At 41.9% G+C, this 16,580-nt stretch overlaps 1 protein-coding gene across 1 annotated transcript; it reads right to left on the bottom strand.

Annotated features, from left to right (window-relative positions):
- Positions 1-757: 757 nt before the first annotated feature.
- Positions 758-1,862, bottom strand: LOC124406583. Its single transcript, XM_046882022.1, has 3 exons — positions 1,769-1,862; positions 1,196-1,380; positions 758-958 (listed from the first exon to the last, which is right to left on the bottom strand). Exons 1-3 carry the CDS (start codon positions 1,860-1,862, stop codon positions 758-760), a joined length of 480 nt encoding a protein of 159 aa, XP_046737978.1.
- Between the last annotated feature and the right edge of the window lie 14,718 nt (positions 1,863-16,580).

Here is a 16,580-nt window from a genome sequence, read left to right as displayed (position 1 = left end):
CCCTCTCGACCCCAACGACTGCACGCCGTGTTCTTCTATTTCGCGAGTCAATCGTTTCTGAGTGGTACTTTTTTCAAACCGTACTAGCCAAAGATTACCTCCCATTCACCTATTTTGGGCTCTCGTTCGTTTCCATTTGTAATATTAAAAATGGGAGTAAAGGCGATGGTAACTGCTAAATATTTCCACTTAACACGGAAAGCCTTGAATCGGTTAGAATTCACTTACTTTGGTGTATATTGCGATTGTCCTTTGAAAAGAGTTGCCAACTTTTAGGCAAACAACTTTATCGAGTTGTTCCCGGACATGGCGAAAATGTAAACTTTTCTAAAAATTTTTAGATCCAGTCACTAATCCTATTAATCATGATTACCGAAATTTCGATGAATACTAATAACATGATCTAATGCCGTATATAAGAATTGAATGCGTTCTACGTCATGAGAATAGGAAAAAAATTCAGTTGAAACAAATTCAATTCATGATTAAACCCGACCGAACATCTGCGGGCTTTTGGTTCAATGCGATTGGCGATCTTAAAATTAAATTTATTTACTATACCTTTTAAAAGAACATCACATCAAATATTGATAGGCCGACACGTTTTCGTGCCAAGCCAAGCGAAAGTGTAAAATTTTCATTTTCTAAGAAATCTTAAGGCACTATTACCAAGGTTGCGAACGAGGGTGATAATTTAAGCGGTTGCAATAATAAAAGGATGAGGCTGGGACGAAGTCGAGAGAGGAAAAAGGAATGGTCACTTCGGCTTCTTGGTGATGACTGAGAGGTAGCAAAAGGCGCCGACATCAGGTATCGGCTGAGAGGCCAAGAACGCACCGCCGTCAGGCGATCGTCGCATGATCTCCGACCTCTGTGCTCCCCCCGCGTTCACAGAGTCGCCGGATTTTATTGTCTTGGGTGGGTTCATGTCACAGACGCCTCCCTCCGAGACTCCTGGCTGCAATTAATCGTATCCGGAAGATTTTTTATTAGCTCCTTCGATTACCATTTTCTTCGAGCAATACAAATTTCGAAGAATTCTCAATACGGATACAGTAACTTTTCTGAAGCTACAGCCTTGTTCATTCATTCATTCATTCATTCATCCATTCATTCGTTCGTTCGTTCGTTCGTTCGTTCGTTCGTTCATTCATTTATTTCTGCATCGGAGGTTTGATTTATTCTATTAGCTAACCAAAAGATTTGCCATCGACATGATAGAGCTGCCTGGAAGCGGAGGCTTGTCAAACGGTGGCTTGAGGACGCCCTCTTGGACGTTTAGCACCAAATAATACATAAAGTCGTTCCGTAACTTCATTTCGTCGATGGTGTTTGCGCCTGTCTTGAGGTATCTCAGCCATCGGACCGTCGTCTGCCTGTCTTTTGAGAGAGAAAGAGAGAGAGAGAGAGAGAAAGGGAGACAGAGAGTAAATCCTACAGCATCCGGGCCACACCGTCTATGTGATCGGAACAGCTTATATGTAATTATGTGTGAAACTAAATATCTTCCATATCGTATACGATTACTTATTGCAAAACTACCGGTTACTTATTACAAAATAACTGATTCCGCATGCGAAATTCCGTATTGATTATTTTTATTCGATACTATCAAATTACTGTCTCAAGGTAAACGACGTTCGAAACAAACCCCTCCCCCCTTGCAATTAATACCTCACATGAGGGTGTCTTCCCAGGATCGAGAGGTATAGAAATCATTCGTATCCGTTGTGAAAGAAAATGTATTTTAATTATACATTGAGCTAACCTTGAATATTTCTGATGTTCGGAAGCATAGTCTTGACAATGAAAAGGTTATAGTTGCAGTCGTAGACGAGGGAGTCCCTGAGCTCGGTCGACATCTTGAGGAAAGTAATTTATCCCAGTGAGGTAATGAATTAACGAGATAAGAATCAAGCTGATCTCGAGACGAATAAAAGAACTTTTACAAATTTAATATCGCCCACCCCAGGATATTTCGATGCACCCAAACTCGCGATATAGACGTGGCAACAGAAAATTGAGCATCGTATTTTTCAATCGGGTCTGTCCCTCTATGCCAAACCAAACGAAACGGTACATAACGGGCATCGCGTAATTATTGTCATTTGTATCGTCGAGTAGGCACGACGAGGCCGACGACGACAACGACGACGACGACGACGACGACGACGACGACGACGACGTCTGCACTCCGCACCACTGACGTACCTACCTATAATGTGACGATGCGCGATGCGCGTCGGACGCGCGAGCTTAATCACTAATGAGCGTAGCGTCCTGGCTAGTTCAACACGACACTTTGCTCTATTAGCATCATGTCCAATTATTTACAGATTACGATTGGTGAAACGAGTATCGCATTATACGAATTACAGGTGGCCGGCTGGCTATACTATTCTATTCCACTGATTGACGGTTTCGCCGCTTTTGTCTCGTTAGTATCCGTATTATTCCGGTCCATGACTCTTGTGTTGACTGTGATTTGAAATTTATTGCCCGAGAATTTGTAACGGTGGCAATGATCCGTGCTCTGCTGTTGTGCCTCACGAGTATCACCGTTTTCACAATTTTCTATATATTTATGTACGTACATATTATAACTTGATACTCAAACTCGCGGAATACACTTGCACGTACAGATACATTATTGGGCGAGTCAAAAATAATAAGGACATTCTACTACGATGAGAACTGAACCTTGGAAATTTTGTTTTTCTTCGTAATCATCGAAACATGCTGTTCAATCGTCACTCGCTGAAGTATACACCTGTAATGAGATCTAGAACCGGAGATCCGGAATTAAGTCAATTTCTTTAAGCAAAGGTAATCGTTTACAGGCATCTTCGATATATCAGACGAGGGACTATGAAAATACAGAAACACGAAACTTTTCATAATTTCTTCTTCTTGCAGATTCTTGTGATACGTGAAAGTAACATACCAACCGTAAATCACAAAGTGACATTTTTTTAGAAAACAAATTTCATAATCACACCAGGTATGAAAAAACTTTTAAAAAAAATCATAACATCAACCTTCTAAGATATTGATTGCATCGAATAGTGAGAAAGAGTTCCACGCTAATCTATGTTTCTAGGAGTCGTCATCTCGCGCCGTAGTAGATCACTTCCAGAGCTGACAGTGGTTCAAAAACTCGATAAGTTTGGGATTGAAAAAGCCCCAGTTCAGCGACTGGCAGAGGAATGAGCGAAAGGCTTCGTCGCGGCCCGTGAACGAGAGGAATGGGTGTATCACGCAATCGTGTGATTCACACCTCGTAATCCGGATGAATGAAGCGATTAATGCTGAATGGTAGTAAGAAAAGAAATGGAGGAGGCAGCATGTGTCACCGAATGCCTTCACAATATTTGCCATTCTTGTGGAAATCAAGGCTGGTTTACGCGGTACAAATCGACCAGTTGTCACATTTGTTTACCACATCCAGTTGGAACGAGGGTCTCTGCATCTCGAAGCCTCGGAGTAATATTCAGGAATGTATATCCTTGCGTATGTTATACCAAAGTAACCACGTACAAAGGGAATTGTGATAGAACAGCGAGGCTACGGGGTCCAGCTCCTCTCCGCATTCAATCGATTGTAAGGTAACACAGGACGCACGGCATAAGCCGCGTGGAATCCGGGAAACGGGCGAACGGAATCTTTCGAAAAGTTAGAATGACTGGGAAGAGAAAAGTGTACGTTTTTATATCGCGTATGCTATAATGGAATATCTGGTATCAGACACATTCTATCATTAAAGCAAAGAATCCGACGCGGCTACATGGTGATCGAGATATGCTGTAAAAAATAATTGCCACTTAATTGCAATGCTAATTGCAATAATTATACGTACACGTCGTATATTATGATAATGAGATGTGACAGGAAGAGTTGCCGTCTGCATACCCGGAATGCAACGCGGCGCACACACTGTACGTCCTCGTTCTCCAACTTCCGGCTCGCACATCACGCGCGTAGCAGCTGTTTAATCTACGAAACTGACAATGAGTTTCGAGTCTGGAAAACTGCTACCTCTACCACCTTTATCTGTAAGTTTACGAATTTTTTTTCATTCAGGTCCCGATCCAGTATTTTTATGCTCTTCTTACTATCGCCACGAATCTTATCGTTACACTTGTGTAGAGTTGTAAGACCTAAGGCAGCCTAATGCTATTTTATTTCTTCTCACCGAGCACAATTTTTAGGAAACAATTTCAAGTAGTGTGCGAAAGCTGACGAATATAATAGTACGTAAAGGCTTTCAAATAACTGAGGTTAGAGCAAGAAATCTAACAATGAAACACTGGCAGAAGAAATATTGCTGCAAACGGAAGAAAGAAAAGTGTAGACAAAATTTGTGATACGTGCACTTGCACCGACGATTCAGTCTCGGCCCCGGTTGCTTCTGGAAATTTGAAATAACGGGTCCGGCAAGTGTTGATAAGGGAAAAAGGTCAGAGATAGAGTTGAAAGAAACACAGCTCACCTAACATATGACTTACCGAAACTTGTTCCAACTCCTTCGGCATGCCGTATAGGGAGCGAAGAACGCTTGTCAAGGTTAAGGAATTCCAAAAGGGTTACTTTGCCGGTGTTTTTCGTGTCTTTTTTTCATTATTTTGTTTCTCAGTTGTACTCTGTCTCCTTTTGTACTTTCCTCGCGTATGTGGACAATTATTTCGCTGTAGATCGCTGTAAGTACATCCGTAGTGCTGAGGATGAGTACGGTGCCACAGCCCGAGGAGGAATACTAATTAGTCCAGGAACGATTTATAATTATTCACGTAAATACGACCAACTCTTCGCGCTCTTCCTTCATTACGAGGCAAATGAGTGACTTTCAAGGCACGCGATCACGTTAAGTCGACAGCGCAAGCAACGTTCGCCACTTGTACGTTTTCCCCTGTACTGGGCACATGCGAGACGCTCGTTGTCAGATACGCGTTTCAGGAATAACTCAGATCTTTCCCGTGTCAAATATAATACGTCTTCTGCTCAACTCTTTTGTAATATAGTAATTCAAATCATCGTATAGATCTCTGCGTTACCAAACAATGTCGGTTTTAAGGTCCAGAATGCAGTAGTTTGATGATCTTAATTTTAAATCTGCTCGAGATCGATTTTTATTCAGCCTTCTATAGTAGTGGTTGTGAATTCAATTCAGTGTTTCCAGCGCAACAAGGACTTTCATGCCAACATTATTGTGACAGATGATCCTGTAATTGGGCTTATTGACAAAAGGTCGCGTTTCAAGTGACAAATGCTTTTCCGAAACACAGATTCAAAAATGATTTCCTTTCAACGTATACTGCACAGGTTTCCACCAAAAACTACACCAAATTCTTGGCATCTTGTTCAGTCTTTGAAAATCATAAATCGATACTGATAATTATTATTATGATTTACAGTGAAGTCATGTCTGAAACCACCCTTCTCGGTAAACCATTCAAACTTCGCAATCCTGTTGAGAAATTAATTTAGAATCGTGATTCACAAAATTATGCAATAATTTTAATGAAATCTGTTTTTGTAACGATTTATAAGTATGACAAAAAACCGGTGCCTTCGTATCACGTCTTTCGATGTTTTCGTTCCTTCTTCAATTTCAAATTTGCGGAAATATTTCTCTTTCCTTTGACTACTGATTACGTCACTGTTTTCTATCGTCATTATAGCCACGAAACTCAAAATATCACAATAAGTTTCACCCTGCACAACTGATCTAAAACGGAGCGCCCAGCCACTCATATTTTTTTCCCGCTCTGCCGTAGCGTTGACTCGGCTGCGTTGTGCAGGAGCAATCGAGGATATTAATTCTAGAAAGGGCATCTATGGCCCACAGTTCTAAGAATATAACATGACAGAGAGGTACAGAGCTAATACTCACTGACTACCCAGGCGACTGTGGATATGGAGTTGCATGATGATGAAGAAACGAAGCAACAAATTGGCGATGCATCAGTGGCGATGATTAATGGGGTATTCTGGATTGGAAATTAATTTAATAGGGAAAAAAAACTATAATCTCATTCGCTGTGAAACTCTGAATGAACGAAATATTCATAGAACATGTCTATCGATGCTTGTAGACGCTTCACTGAGTTTTGAAAAAAACAAATAATAATTGACGTATTTCTCTTATAACACGCCAATCGCGCACATGATACCAAGATTGCTGATACGTAAAAAATTATCGAAAATTAATTGTGAAGAAGAGTCTTTACCTTTCGCAAACCATACAGAAATGGATCTGCGTCCTGCATTAGAAAGATAATTCATGGGCAGGATGGACCAGCCTCAGCCTCTGGTGTTATTTACCGGCGTGCTTCGTAGTTCAAGCCAGTAAGCTACAAATCTATAATAACTTGATTCATTTTACAAATTATGCTATTATACTCGATGCAGACATTTTCGTACTCCTAAAATTGTAGATATCGCAGAGAAAGCTTAAATTTATCGAATTTCCAAACCGGATTATTATTGAAGTAGGAAGTAGTAGTAATACTATACATAAGTGCATCAGAGAAAAGAAAACAGAGATCGGGAGAAAGAAAGAAAAAATAGATTAAAAAACGTGCGAGCCTCCCGCAGGTGGATGGTGGGGAACGGAATAATAGGGTAATTTGGAGGCGAGCGCCCAGGGAATACAAAATGACTTACAATAAGAAAGAAAAGAGGATTCAGTCTTCACTGCGCTTTCAAACGCCAATTTCACTCGAACGATCACGCTTTCGATAGATTCCAACTATTGCAGTCTTCATTCATGTACAATGTACATGTTCTGTTGCACAGATTAGCAGACTGTATAACAAGGAGACAAACCAGGTCCTTTCGGGCTGAGCCTAAGTTTGCAATATGAGTCGTAGGTGAGCCCAAGATGAATATTGCAAGTACGGGAGGTGAAAAGACCGTCACCTCCTTCATGCATACTATTTTTTATGTAACAAGATCATGTTATGCGTTTTTTCACGAAACACGATATTTCAGTTAAACTCACTCACTCTACCGTCATAGAAACGGGTAGATCGTGCAAGAAAAACACGTTAAGCATGCTAGGGTTGTATAAAGAAGTTTTCTCAGTTCCAAAGATAAGTCGGTGCTTTACCCTTAAATTCATTTAATGATAGTGCCTCATTCAAATTCGGCAACCGCATATATATTAGTAATATATGTCAGAGGTGACCGAATCATTTCCGTTTCCGACATTGTCTATAGGCAGTTTTCGAAAGGTAGGCAGAAAAGAGGGTTTCTTGGAATCATAGTACGTCCTGATCCACACGAACTTTACCTGTAGGTACGCAAGGTCACCTGAAGCCAATTATTCACGCCACGGACACTTGTTACACAGCAGGGAAAACGGTCGCGTAGCGTTGAAGGGGTTACCCTGGTCGATTTCGCCGTTGACGTATATATATATCCAAAGATCGAAGTCCACGCATCTCAAACGCGGAAGAAGACTTATCTCGTTAGCAGCTCCATTCTATACACAATTCTGAACAGAAATAGTTAAATACATTTCCATTTGACGCAGAAATAAAGAAATGGCACGGATTCAACGAAATCGTAATACTAAATTCGTAGACTTCAACATTCCGAGATATATAAGTCAGCTTCGAAATCGACCAGGGCACCCCCTTGAGCTATGCAACCGCCGGTGTGAGTTAGACCTCGAGCGACTCCCTATGTTTTTACCGCCGTCGTTATTGTAACGTGATCGACGTTTCAACTTTGGTATACTATACATATGTATAGCAACCGTATAAGAAAATGTCTGGACATTCTGTAAAGTATGCCATTCAACTGTAACAAAGATCTGTACCGTAAAACGGAAAAGAATCATTTGCCAGATCCACGTGCATGGCGATAATTATATGGACAGCATAATTTTTTCCGTCAAACTTAAAGCAATTTTGGTATTTAATAAGTTCAAAAAACATTCGTGAATGTAACATCAGCATGGTGATAAGTAATTACCACCGTAGTACCTACCATTCTTACTACAAGAAAGCGCTGGTCATATAATTATTACTGTCACGCATGAAAATCCAATAGATTACCATTTCCCTGCATGTGTACTTGTGTATACCAATATGGGCAAATATGAGAGCTCAGATCAAGAAGCGGAACTGTACGATGTATTCGCTAGATGCTCCGCTAAGGCCTATTAGATAATCACCGATTCTTCTTAGTTTAGAAAACCAACGACCGTGCGAATGACATTATCTTAATCTGAAAATGAATGAACTACCAAATAACAGGGTCAATAACAATTACCTTAAGAAATCGTTACTTGGCATCCATGTATAGGTATAGTCCTGTATCTAGAAGTAACTACGGTACGTAAAGTGTCTCTTGCCCGGTAGTCGGCACTTTGAATCTGTCGATGAGATTGAGACTGGTTTCCAACTGTGAATCCGGTGGCGTGGGGTCCGCAAAACTACGGCCCGTGAGTGAGCCCACCCACGATGAGAGCTACTCGATCGGTCAGCTCTTTGCGATTGTATTATAAGGTGTGCCTCTGTGAATATTCGATTAGCCTCTGATTATGCTGATCTCATCCGTCTTCTAACTGCTCACAAGCGCACGGGACATAAATATGCCGACCAGAGCGTTACGAGGCGTTACCCTGACACAACTCCTTTCTAGCTACCGCGATGTTACCATTACGGCACTGGAATGGGAGTTATTTTTCGAAGAATCTGCCAATTCAACTACAGCAAGAATTTCTGCGAAAGTCTGTCTTTATCGTTCTCTTTGTATTGATTGCGGCATTCGATACATATGAAGTCGGATAGTTATATACAGTATCTTATTAATAAAACAGTAATCTTAAAACGAGATTAAATAGTCAACTAACGTGACTTTTTATGTCACTTGAACCGCGTGCACATTTCCAGGTTAACGTGGACATTCGAGGTTTCGGACATTATGGTAACCATGTGCCTTAATTCATTGGATCTCTTGCAATTAAGGAAAGAAAAATACGTAAGTGACGTTTGAGAATATTGAAGCTCTCGTTCCCGCGCTCAAATTTCTCTTACGGCCGCAATATGGGGGCGGGAACGTCTGCTTCCTTAATACCTGGCGGCCGGTATTAATTCCGTATGCAACTCCATTGGTCATTCTAATGTTCAGATTGGGCTAGATGCGTTCCAACGGTAGCGTCGGAACTGCGACTGACGTGAGTCCCCGAGATTTCACTACGATGGCAACTTTCAGGTCACTCGGAGGAATCAAAGTGAGTGGAAAAGGAAATAAAAGCGAAGGTACCCTACTGGGGCTAGCATATTTTTAGGCAAAGGATTCATTGCAATGCCATAGTGAGGAACTTCCGAAAGGCAAGGCCGATCAACGGAGTATCGTAAGGCGAGAGATAACGCGAGTTATGCAGTCACGATATGGCGATGATGATTCTGGTTATTTGTAATCAATATGCACAGGCTAACCTTCCGTAATAAAACTCTCCCCTTGCGTCTCTCGTCACTGCCACGGACTCCTAATAAAATATGCAAATTATGCTGGAACTTATTTCCTAATGCGAAAACGTAGCGCGATTAATATGAACTCAGCATAGAGAATGAGCGCCTGACCCTCAGGCTGTTGGAAAGAAAATAGAAACCTAGCGCCCAGCTTAAGTATTTGGTTCCTAGACCGACTGCTTCGCTCTCTGTCGGATTACGTATCATAGGTATAGGTAACTTTCAGACTTGTGTGAATTGTTTATCATTTGTACATGCAATGAAAATTCTGGATAAACAAAATATTGTCACTTGGGTGAAATGTAACGCAACAGCGCCAGTCAGGAGCCAAAAAGATAGAAGCTGTACAGATTCTACGGGTAGTGACCGGGTACGTGCTATCTACGGACGTTGAAAGCGCAAAACTACAATATACCGTTTCATACTGCTGCCTGTCAGTAGAAAAACAACAAACGAGTATTCATACTATACTAACCAAATATTATATTCTTTCGTTAAATATTCCTGACGTATTTGAAATTATGGGTCACAATGATGATTACTATGTGTTTACAAGCATCGAATCGAAGGCAATCGAAAGTTGACCGACAAGATGCAATTCCAACGCTATGCCAATAAGTCACTGTTTGGAAAATGTTCTTGGAAAAAATGTTGCTCTGGTATGTCGGTCATCGGGTGTAGACAGGTAGCAGCGATCACTGTGCATCGTGCATACGACGTACGATGAATTTCTTCTGAATTAAATATTCACCTCGTAAGATGACGCCGGCTGAGCATAAGTCGTGTGATTGTTGAATATATATTGCAGGAATTAACAGCGTAACCTGCTAACAATGCGTACCTACAAGCAATATGATTACTCAAGCATCCGCCAACAGCTTTTCCTGTCGTTGGGTACGAGGTCACCTCGTTTGCATGCGTCGATAAACACCGAAATTTAAGCAGATTTGCATGCTACGCCACATGCCCTAACCACCAGCGCACCTCGAGCTCTCCGCGACGCCCGAGCGCTCTGATATACAGGTCAACACTTGACTTGCCGGCGTCTGAACCCTTAGATCTCGTCTGTACTCCTTAATGGCATTAGTGGAACAATAATCTCCAGAATCAATAGAAGCTTTGAAGTATATTACGTGACATGTGCATTGCAGAGTCCTCTCTAATCCGCGATGAGCACTTGGTGGCGCATCAGCATGATATACCAAACTTTCTCATTTTGTGAACCTTGTTATAAAATTGGCGAACTCGAAGGATTCGGATTCGAAAATGCTCGATGTACTAAGACGCATGTTGCATATTGAAGAAACCACAGCCACTGATCACTAACTGTAAAGACCAGCGACATTTAGGTTATCAGATTCAATACATAATTATTCGATAAATATTCTATAGTTAATTAACGAGCTCACTATGCATCTGGCAAGCAAACGTACGTCCGTCTCGGGCAACTTGGAGTGTGTACCGTGTTCCTTGACTTATTATATTACCTGTGTAGTCGCGAGAGGTCGCGAAATGTCACGAACATTTTCACGAAGATCTTTATTCCGATTAGTTCGGACCATTATGTGGATGGTGAGCCTGTATCAAGTCTTGAGCTTACACCGTAGGCGTGTAAAGATCCTCCGTAGCATATGTTACATTATTAGCGTACAAGGAGACCACTTGATGATTAATGATCGCACGAATGGATCTTCTGTACACCTATAGTGAACAGTCGCGTTCTATTGTTACAAGTGCAGATAAGGTGCAACATTAATTGCTTGACATGTGTTAACAACAACGCTCACAACTGAACATCAAATTTTTATCATTTCTCTTGTGTGTATTTTTTTATCCTCATGTTAAAGGGCTTCCGCATCACAAGAAACGATCGGGCAATACGTACGTTTGTTTCCGCAAAAAGAAAAAATATGATAAGGTCGTAACAAAGATTTGAAAGTTAAATTGTCGTGTAACAGTGTTAACTGTGGTATATTTATGTGGATATACACCTACCTCGATGTATCCATCGCAAAGAAGCTCGTCAGATAAAGAGTAAAAAATGTAATGAAATTCTTAACGTAATGTAAGGGTAGGCTTAAGCATCATCAATTACCATTATCCTGAGACGCGATGAGCTGCGCGTCTTGTGGTGAGTCGAGGCAAGAGAGATCGAGGGTGAGGTCGCCGCGAGATTGGAAAGGTGCAGCAGAGGAACTGCTGCTGGAATATAGGGAGCTCGGCGGAGCGTGGCTAACTAACTTACTAGAAACGATAAGGTAAAAGCGTGTGGCATCAGAGTCGACCGTAATTGATCAAACGGAGAAGTAATAATTTTGCTCGCGCGGAATCGCGTCGTGCGGTACCGCCGCCGTCGCGATGCAGTTTATCTTGATCGAATTTTTCCCGATTTTATCCCTCCGCATCGGGTTTATCGGCCGGTTGACTGCCGAGTTGATAATAGCTACGATACGCCGGACTCGCTTCGCACTGACCGAGGGCTCAGATAAAGATTACGATTACGATTAGGTGCCTCCACGATTACGTTTCCGAGGGATCCTTACCGGACCAGAACCTACGCACGCCTTGACTCCGTAGGTACCAGCGTACTTCTCTGCATCCCTTCGTTGAGGGATGGCTAGGTGTGAACGTGAGCCAATTTTACATAACCCCTTTTCAACTCGTGCACTTCTACGTTTACGTTCTTTGAGTAAAAACGGTGTTGAAAGGATTTTGAAGTTACCTATAAGATTGCAGTGCGGATGAAATCCTGCATCACGTAAACATCGAAAATTCGTCAAATCTGAGGTACATACTCGGTGTTCGTTGTTGTCTTTTTGAGGTAAGAAATGTGTTTATTTCTCATACGTGGTAACGTAAGTTGTATAACTTATATATTTCATACAGGCACACGCCTACATGCAGCGGTGCCGGGTGGGTAAGGATGCAGGATTCACCTAATTCCTAGGAGCCGACGCGAGTTAGTCGGGAAGGAGAACCTCGCCGTGGCGGAAGGTTACCCAAATTACAGCTTCCATGTCACGTGGGGTCGACCGATGATTGATGCGCGGTCCGTAGAACCCATCGGGTCCGGGAGGACTTACCGACGCCAGCGGACAAAATATTTTCCAGGAAATTAAATGGCAAGGCGACTGATTCGACCTAATTGTTTGCCGCCTGGGTCGGGGCTCATTTTGCTCTGCTTAGGTCCAGCAAGGCTCATAAAATCATCCACCCTAGTTCGAACCTGCATAATACCTGTCGGTAGCATTCCATCAATATAAGTTTTTCTTCTCTACTAATTTTTTCTACATCGTGATTCTTTGACTTGTTTCATCGTTCGTTCGACTAGGAATTAGATCAAGTGGAATCACGTTGACTCAAATGTTTTCCCGATTAATCTATATTCCAATTAAATCGGTTGAAGAAAGCACTGCTTTTGCGCGTTGACGAATGCTTGAAGACAGCCAGGATCCACCGTGCAAAAGTATGCAAAGGGCATAGAGAAGATGCGTTGGGATAGCAGTCAAGTGCTCTTCTGGACTTGGGCAGTTCCTCGACCGCGGCGTGAGTTACGTTTCTATGCCGATGTTGAGAAAAGGGCGTAGCCGCGTCTGGCCGATGCCAGCCGGGTTGTATAGTAATTTCGTAAGATTCTGACGAATTTATGAATGGCGGGATATTTGAATGTTGCCAGAAGGGACGGCCGGCGTCTAGCCGCCTCCTAATATTTCTTCGCCCGACGAACGATTTCGGACTAGACGTCCGCAATTCTCGTGGGTAGCCGATGCGAGGATGTAAATCATCGAAAGTTTAGCGGTAGAATCCGGCCTCGTGAGGCTCCTAACCTATAATTACGCGCTCCTGGCCCAAGAAGTTACATATATAGGCAACTACATGCACAGGCTTCGGCGAAATATGCACGCCCGTAACTAACAATAAATGACAATCACGTTTCGCTATGCTCGTATTTAATCGTCCACAACGAACTCGGTTATCAGCGTGTTCACAATTGGACAGTTCCACACCTTACAACAATGAAAGAATTCTCCTGATTGATTCGGGAGAGAGTCTTTCGCTTTGCACGGTCATCGTTCCTTGCGCACCTAAAATCAGCTGGCGGTTCAAACAATTGCTTAATGAAGAAAATGAGTTATCGAATCTTTCAACTAATTCTCACCACCTTCGATTTCAAACAGCCGCAGCGACTACGCTACACTAGACTTCTAAACAACGATTTAACATCGTTTATTTATACATACCGGCACACATATGTGGAAACGAATCATACCACACCTGCCCTACAGAAGTAAACCTAAAATTTAACCGATTTGCTTCTTATGGGTTAACCAGAGGTTAATATTTGGGTTGCCTGCTTGCGGGCGAGTGGTGTGATTCCTTGCAACATAATTTCCTGGTATATTATTCCTAAACGTGATTCGGCGGATGATGTTTATCCTTATTACTATACAAGCTTCTCCAACAAATTTTCACATGCTATTTCAAAATGAAGTCTTCACTTCCCGTGAAATACTCGAGTCCGAAATACGTGTACTTATACATGCGTGTCGATTTACGTATTCCAAGAGTTGGCGTGGTGCTCCTCCCAAGATTACTGCCATCGTCTGGTAAGCACGATTGAAAAACTGCAGACGATTATACGTAGCTGCTAGGCTAGAGTCGACAGTCCCAATAGATTAAAAATTTTTAAATAACCAGCTGTACGCGACCCAATTGTGAAGAACGTACAAAAGGCGAGGCTCGCATACGAGTATACGACAACATTAAATGGATGTTGGTACTTCTAATAAGGTGTACGGATAAAATGATAGGGTGTATGCGCGTAGATATTATATTTGGTTGCGATATTGCAGCGAGGCGTATCAGCGAGGCTGGTGCACCAGTTGAGTGCAACAGCGGCTGATCTTAGGTATATAGGAAGATACGTAAGCCAGTCGGTTCGGTTCAACGCCCATACACCCGAACGATATACGGTAGGGGTATTGTTATCTTACGCCGACGAACTGCGTTGTATACCCTGGACGTTACAGGTTCCTACCTACCTACGTCGCTGGAGAGGAGCGGGCGAGAGTAATGCAATAATAAGCTGTATACTAATGATACGGGTCGCTCTGGAATTGCATCAGCACCGCGTGTACACTACAGTTTCTTATACCTTGAGGGGCACGGAGGCCTCAGAGTTTCTTCAAGGGGATTCAGTCACGTAGTTGCATTAAACTTAATATAAATAATAGCCAATTGCGCGGTGAGACCCGCCTACAAGCGCGCCACCTCACCGCTCGCCACTCGCCCCCCAGTTTCCTCTTTTCCTTTCTTTTTCCTTCCTCTTTAGCGTCCCTTACTCTCTTCTTCTTACGTCCGAGCAATTTATACTTCACCTTCAGCAGCCTTTTAATCAGCATAAGTCTCCTTCCAATCACCGCGCAGTAAGACTGAAATTCCAATATAAACATCGTTGTGACGTGATTTGTACAATTTTTATTGTTCGTAGGGGCTGCCAGCTAGATGAGGGACGTGATATACCTTAATTATATCGTGGATCACGCTATCGCTAAACGGTACAACTTAATTCTCACTTGATTCACAAAACGCCATAAAGAGCCTCGTCGTAAGATGTGTCTTGTTTGATTTCTGTCTTACAGGTATAATGTTAAAAAATATTTCCTACTTTGGGAAAGCGTGGATCGTGAGACGACCAAGGTTGAGAAAACGGTCGATGTATAAATTTAAACATTATATCTATATGGGTAATAGGCATATTCTGTTGGGAAATTTTTATTGGATTTTTTTGCAGCTTGGTATATTGGTCAATGGCAACGACTGTCATTTCACGAATCGTCAGTTGATCATCGTGCCTTTGTTGAAGAAATGACCTACAGGCACTGAAGATCATTTTCTGCATTGATAGGACAAATTGAACATCTACATGGATTTGAAGAATTCTCATAATAATCATCATGATAATAATAATAACAATAATGATAATCACTGCCATCTCCCGCCATACCCGGTAAAGTATGTCCCTAGAAGTCTACATAGGACTTGTGCGGAGCAAGGGAAGGGATGGATTAGTGACCATCATTATACGGCTGCAGTATCATATAGTAAATTATTAATTGTGTTTTTTTATGTTCCCACTCAACTCTGCGAAGATAACGAAGTCCCGCTCGTGTTTATCTCACTGAGTCTTACTTCCAATTCAATTCCTTTACTTTTTTATACCATCGCGCATCGCTCCGCATTGCTCTTCGATACACCGTAATATGATTACTTATCATTTCAAATCACATTTTCTTTGTTTACTTCGATTCAATTTTTTTTTTTTTTTTTATCTTTTCTGACGAAGAGATCAACGAAACAGATGTTCAGTCTCGGACATGAATGTGTCACTTTATTCTCGAATTTTTTTCCATACTACTAACATTTATTTTAATGACCGATGTTTTGCGACGTTACAAATAAACCTCTACACGTAGCACTACTTTTTTCTACTCCACGGAAGATCCGTTGGGACCAAATACGGCATCTCAATAATTTGAATCCGATAACAAACACTAAAAACTTGTCAATGTGGGTATGTGTTCTCACACTGCCTGTACAATATCGGTCAATACCTGAACTGATTACCTTACACTCGCCCAATATTCTCGTTCGATTACACTTTCTTAACGGTCCTTTTTCCCCAGTTCTCTGTTACATAAAGTTCGTATAACAGACACCTCTGAAAATGTAACATCCATTTTAGTATTTCCCGGACCACTTGAATCGAATATAAATTACAAATCCCTGATCTTACAGCTTCGGCTGGATGAAGGAACGCATAGCACGTATGACGTAAGGAGTGCATCAGCCCATCTCGCGGTCTCAGGCATCGTTATAATCGTAGCCTTTGGCCAGAGGTCTATGATTGATGCGGATGAATATGGAATCCTTCGTATCTATTATTCACCCCTTTACTAAATTCTTAGAAAATCATACAATAAAGCGATAATAATAACCGGAGATGTAAAGATGACTACTATTAACTATGAGAAATGGTTTTCTCAAACAAATTTTAAACGGTACTAGCATTATGCGGCGAAAGAGCAACCGCCGTGC

This window comes from Diprion similis, chromosome 6, assembly GCF_021155765.1.
Source record: "Diprion similis isolate iyDipSimi1 chromosome 6, iyDipSimi1.1, whole genome shotgun sequence".
Lineage (NCBI taxonomy): Eukaryota > Metazoa > Arthropoda > Insecta > Hymenoptera > Diprionidae > Diprion > Diprion similis.
This window is presented reverse-complemented; position numbering and strand designations above follow the sequence as displayed.

Excerpts from the sequence above, each read along its gene's own strand:
- LOC124406583 (XM_046882022.1), bottom strand. The coding sequence starts at position 1,862 with ATGTCGACCGAGCTCAGGGACTCCCTCGTCTACGACTGCAACTATAAC. Across the intron at positions 1,381-1,768 it reads GAACATCAGAAATATTCAAG|ACAGGCAGACGACGGTCCGA; the intron begins GTTAGCTCAATG and ends CTCTCTCAAAAG. Across the intron at positions 959-1,195 it reads TGTCGATGGCAAATCTTTTG|CCAGGAGTCTCGGAGGGAGG; the intron begins GTTAGCTAATAG and ends GATTAATTGCAG.